Here is a 15,722-nt window from a genome sequence, read left to right as displayed (position 1 = left end):
TATTAATGTGTATTGTCTTTTTCTCTGCATCTCCTGTGATCTGCTTTATAAAAATTATTAAATAATTGTTAAGCAAATAAATATTAGTAACATCCATTATGAATGGTTCATTTTTTAAATAAATTCTAACTTACTGTATATCAAGATTTCACAGAAGGAAATTAAGACTATGATTTATCTGTAATAATACCCCAGACCTCAAAATTTAGAACTTTCAAATTAAATATCCTATATATTTTGATAATTTCTACTCAGAACCTTGTGGCAATACTGTAATGAGAGGAGCAATCACTATGCTTTGTCAGTACTTTAAAAAGTAGGGCATGGTCACATGGGAAACATATGTCTACCTATATATTTGAAGGATAGGAAGAAACCTAAAATACAGGTACAGTTTTGTCTTACTTGTAAATAACTATTTTTCTATAATACCCAGCTAAGGGAAGGAGGCAGAATAAGTCATTTTATAAGGAAACACTTTAAATAAAGCTCTGTCCAAGCGGACAGCTAAGCTGCTTTAAAAAGAGAAAAGCATTCCAATCAAATATATTGTTGCTAAGGATATCTAAAGAGCCCAGGAAGCACTGCACAATGAAAAGGACGTTCTTGGAATGGAGCATGTGTTAAGTCTGGTACATTAAGGACCAAATTATACTGTCCATCTGAGAGTTGGTGTGATGACTTATAAAGTTTCCCATCTCTTTCAGTGCCCAGGACACTGAACTTTGCACATTATAGATGTTAAAAAAAAAAAAAAAAGTTATTGAATTGAAATACCCTTGAATCCATAGACCATAATATTTTTAAAGAAATTCCTATGTAAAAAATGCATGTCATGCACAGGTAACAAATATTTTAAAGTGTAAGTTGGTTATATGCTAAAGTAGAAAGCTAAATTGGATATGTATGCCAAACACAAAGTATAGGAAGTTTGAATGCCTGGCTAGTAAGTGTGAACATGTTATGGCTTGTATATAGATGTTCCTCCAAAGCCTCATGAAGCTATAGATGGGGATTTTTGGAGGTGACTGGATCTACAGTGTGTGATGCTGGGATTGAGGGTGTGATGCTTGGATTAAGGGTGCATGATACTAAGTTAGTCCAATGATTGGTTTAGCCTAGTTCTGGGTGTGAATAATGGGAAAGCCATTGGGTGGCACCACACAAAAAGGAGAGTAGCTTGGAAAGGATAAAAGGGAGAGAAGCTGCTGCTTGCTGCTCCCTGCCTTCTACCTGCCACACCATGGACTGTTCTTCTTCTGTGATACCCCTCTGCCATGTCACCCTACTTTGGAGACAGCCAAGTATGAACTGAAACCTCTACAAACTATGAGCTGAAATAAACCTTTCCTTCTTTAAATTTGGGTGTCAGGTATTTTGTCTCAGCAACAAGAAAAGTAACCAAGACAACATCATTCTGGAGACAAAAACCCTTGAGATTTTTAGGTCACTTGAATGTCATAACCATGTAGCCTCTAAATAGGTAAATAATTTCATAAGAAGGGATAAAACTGTCAACTGGTAAACCAGATGAGAAATTATTGCAGTGGATTTTGGTGCAGGTAGCAATAGTGGGTGCAATAGTGGGATTTTTGTTTGTTTTGTTTTTAAGATATTTGCTTGGTTAGTTAAAACATGTAATCACTCAAGACTTGTAAATAGACTATACCAACTAATTTTAGAAGTTCTATGCTTGTGAATCTCTTTAAAGAGAGAAGTCAGAAAAAAAAACAGTTAAACAGAAGGCAAAACATTTTTCTGGATAGCCTATACCAAAACTCCACAGTACCAGAGGGAGAGAAGGCTTTGGGCATAAAAAACATTGTTTCTATGTTTTAGGCCCCATGAGCCATTCTTACCACTTTAGGGGATGGTTTATCAACCAAGTTCCCATATGCTCCAGGGGCCAACCTCACAAGCGAACCTTTCTAGGGATAGAAGTCTCAGGCCCGTTGTAGTTTACAAATGTTGCTTTCAGATCATTTCTTTTTTTTTCTTTTTTTTTTTTTTTTTTAGTACTGGGGATCAAACTTGGGACCTTGCACTTGTAAGGCAGGTGGCAGAACCATTGAGCTAAATTGCTGGCCCTCGGATCATTTATTTCTTTTAAAAATTTCTCCAGGAATGATTCTTATGACACATAAGGAAATTTAAGAATATAATTTTTGTTATAGTGTATTTCCTTCATTTATTTTCTTTTGCTTATAGTAAATTGCCTATTTGGCCCAGAACCCTTCAAATAGAAGCTTAAAGAAGCCCACTGTCAGCCAGAGGTCCCTTTCTATAATATTTTATCAAGAAGTTTATATTTTATACTTTCATCCTTCCGTCATGTCACTTTTACAACTTGATTTTGCACTGTGCTTCTTATTCTTTTCTCAGGTCCTCTTTTCTCAGACTTGCTTTTTGAAAAGAATCATAATTTTCATATTCAGTATGTCTTAAAGATTTCTACAAAGCCTAGGAAAACTAACCCCGTTCTATTGTGTAAATGGAGTCATTTTTATTATTTTTGTTTTAATCCTAATTCCTACTAATATAAAGTCAATCTTTTGTTCAGGTTGCTATACTCACATGTTTTGACCTGTTGTGTGTTACTTTTGCTCTGCCTGGTGTTCACATTCCTTGCCTGCTCCTCTGTTACCAGTGACTGTCTCAGCCCCTACTTGTATGTAAACTCAAAGGGACACATTTCTCTAGCTTCTTGACCTCAAGATACCTCCTCAATCTTTATCTTCAGTCTTCTCTTTTGACACACGTATCACAATTGCATGGAAAATGTTTTTATTACTCCTTCTTAACCAGTGAGCAACATCATGGCATCATCAGCTTATGTGTCATCTGCAAAGGAAAAAAATCAAGCAAAATCTGTTATACTCAGGTATATTTTTTGTATGAATCTATTGCCACTTTCATGTTCTGTATTTCTGTAGTGAAAATAATTTACATTACTATATTGTGTAAGGTTAGAAAACCATGTATGTACACTTTAATTACTAAGAATAAATAACAAAATCACTAATCTATAAGTAATTTTATTATTTGGTAACTTTGTGGAGGGACAGAATCCTGCTATGTAGTTCAGGCTAGCCTTGAATTTACTGTGTAGTCTGGGCTGGCCTCAAACTCATAATAATCCTCCTGCCTCAGCTTTCCAAGTGCTGGGATTATATGTGTGTACCACCGCAACCAGCTTATTACTTGATAAGTTTAAAACAAAGTATAAAAATATCTGATTTCTTCAGTCTTTCTTTGAAAGGTCTCTTCTAGGAAAAAAAGTTGTTTTAAAACAATTTGTTAGATTTTTAGCTTCTGGGTACTAGAGTGCACTTCTGTGAATCACTCTTATACATCGATAAATCCTTGTATTTCAAGAAAATGTAAAATATTTAAATGATGTGAATATACTATTTAAATTCTTGAAACAAATTCTGTTTGGGTTGTTTATACTCATGTGTCTATTGTAGGAGTCAGTTATAAGGTAGGTGATAGTCTAGGAATGAGAGGAGAAGAAAAGAACTTGTGGCCTGATATGAGATCTGCTAATAGATATCAAAAAAAAAAAAAAAAACCTCTTGCTGTGTGCACTGATGTTACCATGCAGGCAGGCAAGACTGAGTGCCCAAGTCATGCAAGAACTGCTGATTCAGGCAACAATCAGCCTATGAGGTCTGAGTTAAACATGAACTGAGAGAGTATGTGCATCTATGTTGTTCCTTTGTATAAGACATGATTTACTTGTTGGCATACTTAGCATATAGTCAATTTTGTGAAAGTTCTAGAAGAGATTCACAGTGATTCCAAAACATATGATGATCCCTAGAAGGAAGTGACCGATTTCTTCATTATTTTTTCAAGTAAAGATAAAGAATTAACCTTTAGTTAACTGACAAACTAAATTTCTTCATTTTTTCCATTGAGCTTTTTGATATAAATGTAGATACAAATAGAGATTACATGACACTTGCACAGGCAACACTTGCACAAAATCTCTCATTTCACACCTTAAAGGAACCTTAACATTCTTTTTTGAAGCTTAGAATCCTTATTTCTCGAGGCAAGAATTGTTTCTTCTGTTTCTTCTGTTCTTTCTGTTCTGTTTATAACATTTTAAGTTATTTAAGATTGGGAGAAAATTGTTAAAATAAAACATGTTGAAAATGGAGATCTGAGAATATATTTGACTGTGATTGTAAGAGAATAATCCAGGGTTGAGAAATTTATAATAGAGGCAATATTCAGCCATTAGGAAGATGCATGGTAATGAATAAGGTACATCCATATAGGCTATCAAATATTAGCAGGTATTCATGGCAAGACTCCAGCATTGGATAATTTGGCTAAATTTTGAAGTAGAGACCAGGAAATATTCTCAATCCTATATAAGTGGGGATGATGGGATGGTTAGAAGTATGATATGGCAACAAAACAATGTGTGGGTTGCATCCCCAAGAGCTCACATGATTAGGAGTGCTATCAGCAGAGAAGTCTCAGTCTCCAGTGTTTGGGAGAATGTTGCTCCAGCACTGTAGTGTGATACAAGAGACTGTGAGAACTAAGTCACCACAGTCCCCACCGGAGACTCCGTTCCCCAGTAGTGCAGACTCCAGCAGCCCAGGGCCCCGCTGGACCATGTGGCGTGGATGCCTTGCTGCACTGCACATCTGAATCCACATAGCAGAGGTGCCAGGGGGAACATAAAGGCCATGTTTATGAGCCCAGAAGATAGAGCAGAAGTGAACAATAGAGAGGGCCTTTCTGATGTTCCTCAATGAAAATTGAAGTCCATGGGGAAAGTGAAGAAAAACTCTTCAATAAAAGCACAATGGACTATTGTGGTTGGTAAATTGGTGGAAACAGCACTTCCCATAGAAACCTGGACTTGCATAGTGAGGAGGACAGCTGGAACCTAACTAACTGATAAAAAAAAAAGCTACACCTCAACATATAATAGTCAAGATCCCAGAAATGCAACAGAAGAACAAAATCCTACAAGCAGTTAGAGAAAAGAAACAAATCACATACAAAGGAAAGCCCATCAGAATCACAGCAGACTTCTCAACACAAACCCTCAAGTCAAGGAGAGCCTGGAGTGAAGTATTTCAAGCCCTAAAAGAAAATAACTTCCAACCTAGACTGTTGTATCCTACAAAATTATCTTTCAAAATCGATGGGGAAATTAGATACTTCCACGACAAAGAGCATCTGAGAAATTTAATGAACACCAAACTAGCACTTCAAACAATTCTGAACAATATCCTAGAAAAATACAATGAAGGTCACAACTCCATGAGGCCCAACAGAGCAAAGCCACCAGGCAAGGCAAGAAACTAAAGGTAAAGGGGGAAAAATAAAAAATAAAAGAGCCAAATTCAGTAAGACATCATGACAAGAATGAGTCAATATTTATCAATTACAACCATCAATGTTAATGGCCAAAATTCACAAATCAAAAGAAATAGACTGGCAGAATAGATTAAGAAGAAAAATCCAAAATATACTGTATACAAGAAACACACCTAATTCAAAAAGACATTCATAGACTGAAAGAATACAGAGGGTCATCAAGAAGATCATACACCCTGACCAAGTGGGACTTATCCCAGGGATACAAGGATGGTTCAACATAAGTAAATCAATAAATATAATACACTATATTAACAGAGTCAAGGACAAAAACCATATGATCATCTCAATAGATGCAGAAAAAGGATTTGACAAAATCTAATACCCATTCATGATAAAAACTGCACAGAAAACTGGAACAGAAGGTCTTTATCTCAACCTGATTTAGGCTATCTATGAAAAACCAACAGCCAACATCATACTAAATGGTCAAAAACTGAAAACCTTCACACTAAACTCAGGAACAAGACAAGGATGTCCACTATGACCAGTCCTATTCAATATAGTTCTGGAAACATTAGCCACAGCCATTAGATAAGGGAAAGAAAAAGAATAAAGATAGGAAAGAAAGAAGCTAAACTGTCATTATTTGCTGATGATATGATACTCTACATAGAAGAACTAAAAAACTCTGCCAAAAGACTTCTAGACTTAATTGCCAGATTCAGTACAGTAGCTGGATACAAGGTCAACACTCAAAAAATATTAGCCTTCTTGTACACAAATAAAAGACTCAGAGAGAAATTAGGGAAACAATTCCTTTCACAATAACATCCAAAAAATTGAAATATCTAGGAGTCAATAACAAAAGAAGCAAAAGACCTCTACACTGAAAACTACAGCACTCTGAAAAAAGAGATCGAAGAGGATATAAGAAAATGGAAAGACATCCCTCACTTCTTGGTAGGAAGACCCAATATAGTGAAAATGGCCATACTTCCAAAACTGCAATATAGATTTAATTCAATGCCAATTGAAATTCCAACAATATATTTCACAGAACTGGAGAAAACAATCCAAAAATTCATTTGGAACCAGAAGAGACCTAAAATACCAAAAGCAATTCTAAGCAACAGAGCCATGGCAGGGGGTATCACAATCCCCAACTTGAAACTATACTACAAAGCTGCTGTGATAAAAACAGGGGTGTAATTGGTGATGCAGCTGTGTCTTCAGGATCTTGGGTTCTCCTTGCGCTGCTGTCTACGCTATCAGTTTCCTCTTAAGTCTTGGTCTTTTTATGGTTATAAAATGACTTCAAAAATTGTAGAAGTTTATTTTTCTTTCAGATAGTTGTAATAGGTATTACTTGCATTTTTATTTGTATGTACCAGAACGAAAAACAAATATACCTGTAAACTGAGTCTTCCCTTTTAATCTAATTGGGCACAAAGCCATCTAGAATAAAAATTGCATTATTTTATCTTTCCTATTAACTGAGAATGACCTTTTGACTATATTTTAACAATAGCATGTAAATGGAAGAAATTCATGTAATTTGGGGTTATATCCTTACAGGGAAGGAATATTCCGTTCCTTGCCCCTTTTTCCTTTCTGCTGCTGAAATGTGAATTTGATGGCTGAGATCAGCTGCCACATATTGAAGATGGCAAAGCAACATGGATGCTGACTGCTTGACAATTACAGCATATTATCAGCTCTTAATTGTCTGCTTCCTGTTATTAAAAAAAAGTTTTTATTTTTTTCCTTTGTTCTCTTGGCTTTCTCCTTTTCTTTTCCCCTCCATTGGTCAGCGTGGACCTCTTCCCAATGTCATCCCTCTTAAGAAGGTGTAACCCCTTCTGTTTGCCTGCAGCATGCATCCAAGGCCAGAGCTCAGGCCTGCAGACTGAGTTGATGCCTTCTCTTCCTCAAGGGCATGGGAGCTCAGGAAGGGGCTTCTAAAAAACAACAAAGAAAAAAAGATGAGGTCTTGGCAGTTCCTACCTGCCCAGATCCTAGAAGGCTGCAAAGTTTTACTGTTCTAGATTCATTAGGAATGTCACCTTGCCAGTCTGGCCAGGAGTTGGGCCTGTCAGGAACAGAGACCCTCCTGGCAACCAAGCCACCATCAGTCTAGAGGGCTTTGCATAGAGTCCCCAGCCTGAGACCTCAGATGCTGCAGGAATCTGGGCCATCCACCATCAAGAAGCCCTTCTCTGGGGCCAGAACTCCTTTGCCAGTATGAATTCCTCAAGTTGGGAATGCATAACTAAAAGCAGTTGCAGTTTTATTTTCTTTACAACTTTTTTCCTCAAAATGATTTGTAGTTGTGTGTGCAGCACTTTGCCCTGATATGTGTGCTCTACAATAAAAACCAAATCTAGTATAGGAGAAATAAATTTCTTAAATAAATAAAGGAGAAATAAATTTCTGTTTTGTTCACACAAATAGTTGACTTTTTTTTTGCCCTAGGTAATTGCAAAATAATATTTTGTCCATAATTCGTTGCCTAGATAGAGGCAATGAATAACAGGTGTACTTATTGTAGCCAGTTTATTTCCCTGGACTAACAGTATGATTACCAAATTCCCTGGGTGACAGGACTGATGTGAAGGAGGGCTAGACAAAAGCAAGGTGAAATTGAAAAGAGGAAGGAAATTTTGCTGAGTGACTGGCCTAGAGATTCTTAGGTTAATCAAGCAATGAGTAGGGGGCTGGATAACGTAGACCAAAAATGTGCTAAGTCTCTGAACAAAAATGAGCTTTAAGGTGAGTTGTTAAAAGAACTGAAAGTTCTTTGAAAATGATATTAGATGCAGGGCCTCATCATTTAGGTAATTGTATGTTACTTAGAACTGTCCTTGTTTAACCATGTTTTCCTGGGAAATAGGAAAAGAAGTGCTTTCACTTTGGAAGTGACCTGATTTGGATAAGAAATTCTAGCTTTACGCTGTAAATATGGTCCCCAGGAAGGTATGGCCTTTATTCTAGATGTGTTGAAAAGTAGTATTCATTTTGTGTTAGTTTGGACAGCAGGCTTTTATAGTTATCTCAGTCTTTATCTGCTAGCTACCCTCCTTGTTTTCTCTAGGTCAACCTAGAAAACTTCTAAGTTGGCTCCACGGGGTCATCCAGCCTTAAAAGAACAGATAAAAGCCCACCTCTTCCTCTTTGAAACCACCTGAAATTTTCTACAAAATTGATTCTTTTTACCCGGATTTCTCATTTAACAATAGAGTTACAGTATAAGAAATCTTGCTCTCTTGTTATAAACTATATCTGTGTTTTCATATTCTTGCTTATAGCACTTCTTTTCAGATCTTTCTAATTTGTTTTGAGTTATCTTGTGGCCATTGATCTACTGAAAATTAATCTGCCATCTGCTTTGTGACCTTCAGCAGAACCCTTGTGAAGTTTCTTTGCTTACTTGTAAAATAGCATTATTAAGACTGATATGGGACTTGTATTGGTTGGCTTCAGCTGCCATAATCAAATACCACCCAATGAGTGCTTTAAACAACATTAATCTACTTTTTCACAGTGCTAGGGGTCCAGGATCAAGATGCCCCAGGACCGTTTTTGGTGAGGCTCTCTCTCTCTCGTGGTTTCCTTCTCACCGTGACCCACATGGCCTTTTCTTTGTGTGCATGTGAGGACAGAATTCCCTCATGGCTCTTCCCCTTCTTACTGGAGCAAGAACCATCCTCATGACCTACTTAGCTGTATCCATTTTGTAATTGCATTGGGGTTAGGGCTTCAGTATATGAATTTTCAGAGAACACAAGTCCTCCATACCAGGGGTATAATGGGCAATAAATGAGATACTACACAGAAAACACTTAAGTTTTATATTCTGTATTTCTATATAACATATTTAATGCAGAATTAAAATAGCATTTATATTGCAATTGCAGTTACTGTTTATTTATTTATTTTTTGGCACCGGGGATCGAACTCGGGACTTTCTGCTTGAGAGGCAGGTGGTGGCACCACTGAGATAAATCTCTGGCCCTGCAGTTACTATTTAAAACCTAGAGATGATAAGTAAGATGAATATAGTTTACAATAAAATAGCAAGATGACATATATCATAATTGTAAGAAATTGAAAATTTGTAAAGTAAGTTAGTTGCTTTGTTGTGCCAGGATATAGGAAGATATTATTATATACGAAACAAATAGAGAAGAAAATATTACTTTTGACACAGCCTATGCCAAGTACTATTTGAAAAATAATCCAATACAAACATTAACATGTGTGATTATTGTCATTACCTGTCAATTCAGAAAGAAAAATTCTTAATATTTACTGCCTCCCATATAGCAGCTATAGTAGTGATAGATGTAGCTTTTCTATTTCAGTACATACAATATTCTCTTTATTCATCATCTCTAGGTTTCAAGTAGTAACTGCAAATGCACCATGACTTTTTAGCTAAAGTGCAGAAACACCAACAGTTAGAGTGTGGTCATGCCACAGCATATATTGTCTCAGCTTTTGATTTGATTGAAATGTAAGAATTCCAATAGAAAAGAACTCGAATGCCATAACTGTGGCTTATAAACAATAATAAGGAGGATACAAATGTTGTTAAAGTTATAATACAATTATATGTTGTGTCATTATGTTTTAGCCAATGGTAGATTGCATACACAACAGAGATCCCAAAGATTATGATAGAGCCAAAAACTTCCAATCATATTGTGACACTGCAGCGTGAAATGCATTACTTGTGTGTGATGTTGTTAGTGTGTACAAACCTACTGTACTGCCAGTCCCTAAAAATGCTGCACATAAAAATAAGGTACAGTACCAGATAATTGATGATTATAATAGATGACTATGTTACTGATCTACGTATTTACTATACTTTAATTATTTTATATTGTACTCTATTTATTAAAAATTTCACGGCAAAAATATGTATTTTAAACTGGCAGCAGCCTGAGATATGTTTTATTTATATGTCTTTATTGCATTAGGGGCTAGGACACGTGATTGACCTATACTATCTAGCTGGATGCAATTCTCAAAAATTATCCTTGTTATTAAGGATGGCATGCCTGAAAAACGAGAGACCCGATAAGGAGAGAATCCTCACTTTCAAAAGAGATGTAGTAAGCAGGCTTGGTGGCACACACCTGTATTCCCAACACTGAGGAGGCTGAGGCAGGAGGAACACCATGAATTTGAGGCCAGCCTGGGCAACATAGTGAGTTAAAGGCCAGCCTGAACTACATAGTGAGACTCTGTCTCAGGAGAGAGAAAGAGAGAGAGAGAGAGAGAGAGAGAGAGAGAGAGAGAGAGAGAGAGAGAGAGAGAAAGTATCACACTATCACCACTTCACACTTCTGTTTGTGAGGTAAGTAAAATATGTGGATGGAAAGCCTTAGAAAAAAAGTGAGCCTGATGCTGTGGTGTACACTTCTGGTCCTAGCAGAGACAAAAAGATTGTTGAGCCCGGAAGTTCCAGGCCAGCCAAGTCAACCCATTTCTACAGAGAGAGAAAGAGAGAGAGAGAGAGAGAGAGGGAACACCAAAACTATTAATTAAAACAAAGATTAAAAGGCCAACATTTTTCTACCCTTCCCAGGCATGAATGATACCTCAGAAAGAAAAAGTATTTTCCTACTTACTGATGATAGTAGTGAATACAGATCACTCAGATCTAGAGGCAGAGAGGGCCAGGGGCTCAGGGGACAGGCACAGGTATAGAAAGAGATGATGCCAAAAAGGTGCTAGAAATGGGTAGACATCAGGGCCACTCTGTGAGTCATCCGAGCTACAAATGGAGTACAGTGCTACTTGCACTTCCTGCACCTTTTCTAGCATATTAAAATGGGTTAACAGAACTTGTACAGAGGATTGCTGACAATCTTTAAATTACTTTGAGATACCTAGAGGGATGAAAGAAATGGAATAGGCAGAGGCTCTTTGTTATGCAGACAGAGCTATTGTTAGAAAACAGCTTTTATTTTTTATTTTTTGGTACTGAGGATCAAACTCTGGTCCTTGTGCTTGTGGGGCAGGCAGCAGAAACACTGAGCTAAATCCCTGGCCCTAGAAACCAGCTCTTAGAGGAAATAAATACACCCATGATCTATGTGCTGGTGAAATGGAGGGGGCCTTTTACTATTTACTTGTAGCTGAAAACTACTTCCATTATATACAAAGAATATGAAGACAAAAAATATGTGTGGGATGGTAGAGAGCACTCAGAAGCAAACTAGCCTTCAAAAGAAAGGATCAGAAAAAGGAAGCTGACCTATGGCTATACACAGTGTAATCACTGGATTCTATACTTACAGTTGAACAAATGCATTCAAGTAAAGTTCTGTATAAATAAATGTGCAATCATTTTGTGGCACAATGAAAACTAGTAGTTGTGATAAAAATTATAGAATACCTATATGGAATATAGTTGTTGGCTTGTGCCTAGATGTTCCCCCACAACCTCGTGCAGTCATAGGAGGGACTTTTGCAGATGTGACTGGATCTAGAATGTGTGATTGATTCATGGTGCAATGCTAGGATTAAGTGTGCTATGATTCAGAGTATGTGATTAGTAAATCAAACAACTGATTGGTTTGGCACTGCCTTAATCTTGGTATCCTGGATACAATACAAGGGATAGAAAGAGGCTTGTCTTGTCCCAGGCTTCCTTTGCTATCTTCTGCCCATGATGAACTGTGTCTCCTCTGCAATGCCTTTCTGCCATGTCACCCTTGTAGCCTCACAATTATTAACTGAAACCTCTACAGACTGTGAGCTAAATAAACCTCTCCCCTTTTAACTTTGGTTGTCGGATATATTGTGTCATCAAAAAGAGAGGGGCTGGGCATTTAGCTCAGTGATCCACCGCCTGCCTCGAAACCGCAAGGTCCCGAGTTCAATCCCTGGTACAAAAAAAAAAGAGAGAGAGAAGTAACTAAGACAATAGTACTTCTTTGGGATCCAAAGAAATATTCTGAAGAAAGAGCAATATGACACTTACTTTCTAATGTTTACTTTCTAATTTGTTGTATACTTTCTAATTTGTTGTATACTTTAAAGGTTTTAAAAATATATTTAATATTTTTCATCATGTTGCTCCTTATTTTCATTGTACACTTTCAGATTTTGACTAAACTACTACTATTTTGAGTAGATCTATTTGGTAGAGACTCAAAACCCACTAGTGTCTGTCTTTGTCACTAAGTAAAACCTAACAAAGTAATGATTTCAAATGATTGAAAGCAACTTTTTAGATAATGTAATGTAGAGTAGCTTGTCATTTTTATTTGTATTCCACATCCAGCTAACACAATACTTTTATTCAATTTATTCTGAATATTAAATAAGATAATGTATTTTTAAATGATTTGGGAACTAAATATATATACATATATGTAGTTTATACATATGTACATGGAAATTAACAGAATTATTTTGCAGGTATAATATTACATTATTAGATGAAACTAAGAAAAATATGACAAATTTTCAATTAAGTCAACTGTATGAAAGACTAGTAGTCTGTAATATAGCACAAAACATTTATATGATCTTTCAGTTGTGCGCTTTTTTTTACATCTGCTTAGAGTCATTTACCAGAGGATTTTTTTCCCTATAGAATATTGCTCTCATAAAGACTTGTTCATCATCCATTTTATTACTACCACCATGATTTTTATTTACACATAATGGAATTTGTTAAAAAGAAAGTTGAGCAATATAATAGGCATGCTTTATTACTGTTGGATGGATCAAGTAGATCCTTCTACTCCAACTAGAAACTCTAGCAGATACTCTATTCCAAAAGCTGCTTTGGACAAAACACTAAAAGGACTGGTGTTTGTCCAGCTCCTTCTGAAAACTCAGATAGAGGGAGGTTGGAGAAAGGAGAGAGAGAGAGAGAAGAGAGAGAGAGAGAGAGAGAGAGAGAGAGAGAGAGAGAGAGAGAGAGAGAGACTCTAGAAGCAGAGGAAATATAACCTTGTGCAACCAAGGAAATACAACCTCTATAACTGAGTAGCATCTATACATATCCTACACATTTTAGAGAAAGGTATTTACAGACATTGTGAAATTATAAAAGAAGCATTACTGCTATCAGCCAGGTCTTAAAAAAATTTGATTTTTTGAGACAGGGCTCATGTAGCCCAGGCTAGTGTAAACTTGCCTGGAATCAAAGGAAGGCACCACCATGCCTATTCTCTTAAGCAGCAGTCCTATCTAGCAAACTCATATTACCAATAAAAGCCCTGTTGAACATATCTTTAATCCCTTATTTAAAAACAAAGAAATACACAGTTGACCTATTACCAAAGATATTAGTGCACATTCTCAATCATTTATAAGGAGCATTACACATATGTAATTCTTTCATGTCTAATTGTGTAATCACTTCAGTGGTCAGTACGTATTTCTCAGTGAAAACCTGAGTACATTAATGACATTATTAATGGAGCTTAACCATGAGGGAAGACTTCAAAATGTTGATTTCGGTGCAAATTCGGTCATTTATATCTGTCATTTATGAGAAATTCCCTATTTCTCCCATAGCATCCCATGTCCTGCTTCCCCTCTCGTGCTCAGGCATGCTTCCCTTCTGTCAGTGCCCAGGAAACCCCACTCCTGTACCGCACCAAGACTTCACATTTCTCTCCTGTGAGTGGAACACTCTTCTCACCATGCCACCTGGCTGCTTCTTAGTGTCAGCTCTATGTTTAAATATCACTTTCTCCAAAAGGTTTTCCCTCCGTTCCATTTTTGTAGGTCACTACTGTTATTCTATATCACGACACTACTTTTATATCCTGTATTATGCTCATCATAGCCTTTGCTTATATTTTAAAGTATTATTTGATGTCCACAAAAATATAAACTCCATGCCAAAGAATTAATCAATTTTCTCATACTTAACTTGCCAGTTTCTGTGTGCTGGCACATAGCAGGAAATAGATAAATCTTATTGAATGGATGAATATGAATCCTTATTGCATGTTTTTGCTTTATGAAAAAATCATCATTGTCCAACTTGGACTGATCAATTCTATTATGTGTGTGTCAGTCAGACACTAGCAATAATTAATGCTAATAATATATCAAACAACTAATGTAATTATTATTCAAAATATAATAATTACAGCAACACTCTTACTCAAAAAGTTCAATATTGTTACAATTAATTATAATGACAATCAGTAAATTAAAAATTGAGGTAACGTATGCTGAGGGGAAAAAGGAACATTTCTACATTGTCGGTGGTGGTGGTAGTGTAAACTAGTACAACCACTGTGGAGATCAGTATGGAGATTCCTCAATTAAAAGTAGAAATTATATTCAACACAGCTGTTTGCCTTCTAGATATCTTTCCAAAAGAGTTAAAGACATCATACTACAAACATACATGCACATACAATGATACATGTATATTACAATGATATGTGCAGCACAACTCATAAAAGCTAAATGTTAGAAGCAGTCTATATGTTCATTAACAGATGAATGGATAAAGAAAATATGGTACTTATACACAGTGAAGTACAGTTCTGCCATAAAATGAATAAACCTGAGTCATCTGTTGGAAAATGGATGCATTTCAAAAGCAAAATGTTAAGCGAAATAAATCAGACACACAAGCTTAAATATCACATGATTTCTCTTATATGAGAAACCTAAAGTATAAAGAAATTAAAGCACAAAATAACAGACAGACAATACAAAGCAAGGAGATGGATGTTTTAACAAAGGGAAGAGGATCAAGAGATGGAGGGGGGTGAAACCAGGAATTAAGATGTGTTGAGTGCATGTGCGGACTCCCAGTGAGGAATGTGATCGTTATGTGCTGCAAACTTGTACTAATAAAAATTAAAATAAAAAGTTGAGATATCTCTACTAATATTCAGATATCTCTACTAATGTATTATTCAGGCACAAGACTGCAAACACAAAAGAAATGGATTTTAATGACAATCTGTTAGCTGCTCTGTGATAATTGAAAAGGCTCTCTGATCAAAGAAAATTTAAATGATAATCATCTCACAAGATCACCGCACACAATTATACAAGACCTATAACATAAATTTAATTAGCAAACCACCAGATGGTTATTGATGAAACAGATCAACACTCCATTAAGACTATATCTTGACTAAGCCAGACATTAATTGATAAAGTATATTATGAGATAAAACTCAGTGAGCAAAAAGCTTCAAGACTTGAAATTGTTTTTAAGTTTCTAAAGTGAAATACTGTGGGATATTTATTCCAATTAAGCAACTACTGAATAAATCTGTGTCCTGATGATTAAGACCTTATGGTAATTCTTTGCTGTTTGTTTATAAGGATATATTTTTATATCTACATGTAGATACTAGAGAAAAATAACA

At 36.1% G+C, this 15,722-nt stretch overlaps 1 protein-coding gene across 4 annotated transcripts in view; it reads left to right on the top strand.

The window, feature by feature from the left end:
• The window catches only part of Asb5 (ankyrin repeat and SOCS box containing 5), a 72,369-nt gene that overhangs the window by 3,270 nt on the left and 53,377 nt on the right, over positions 1 to 15,722 (top strand). For 2 of the 4 annotated variants that reach the window (XM_021264948.2, XM_087217019.1), the window contains exon 1: positions 2,790 to 2,881. The exons of 1 other annotated variant lie outside the window; for it this stretch is intronic. Coding sequence is in view for 1 of the 3 variants with exons in the window: in XM_087217020.1 (XP_087073146.1) it covers positions 2,833 to 2,881 (49 nt within the window). In the remaining 2 variants the exon portion in view is untranslated. Of the gene's footprint in view, positions 1 to 2,336; positions 2,575 to 2,789; positions 2,882 to 15,722 lie in introns of those variants that run through there. One more of the 4 variants, XM_087217020.1, reaches the window with a different exon arrangement.

This window comes from Heterocephalus glaber, unplaced genomic scaffold (assembly GCF_053883595.1).
Source record: "Heterocephalus glaber isolate CG9 unplaced genomic scaffold, H.glaber_assembly_v1.0 deba00001461, whole genome shotgun sequence".
In the NCBI taxonomy this organism is placed as follows: domain Eukaryota; kingdom Metazoa; phylum Chordata; class Mammalia; order Rodentia; family Bathyergidae; genus Heterocephalus; species Heterocephalus glaber.
Note: the sequence above shows the minus strand (reverse complement) of the source record. Positions and strands in the feature narration are given on the sequence as shown.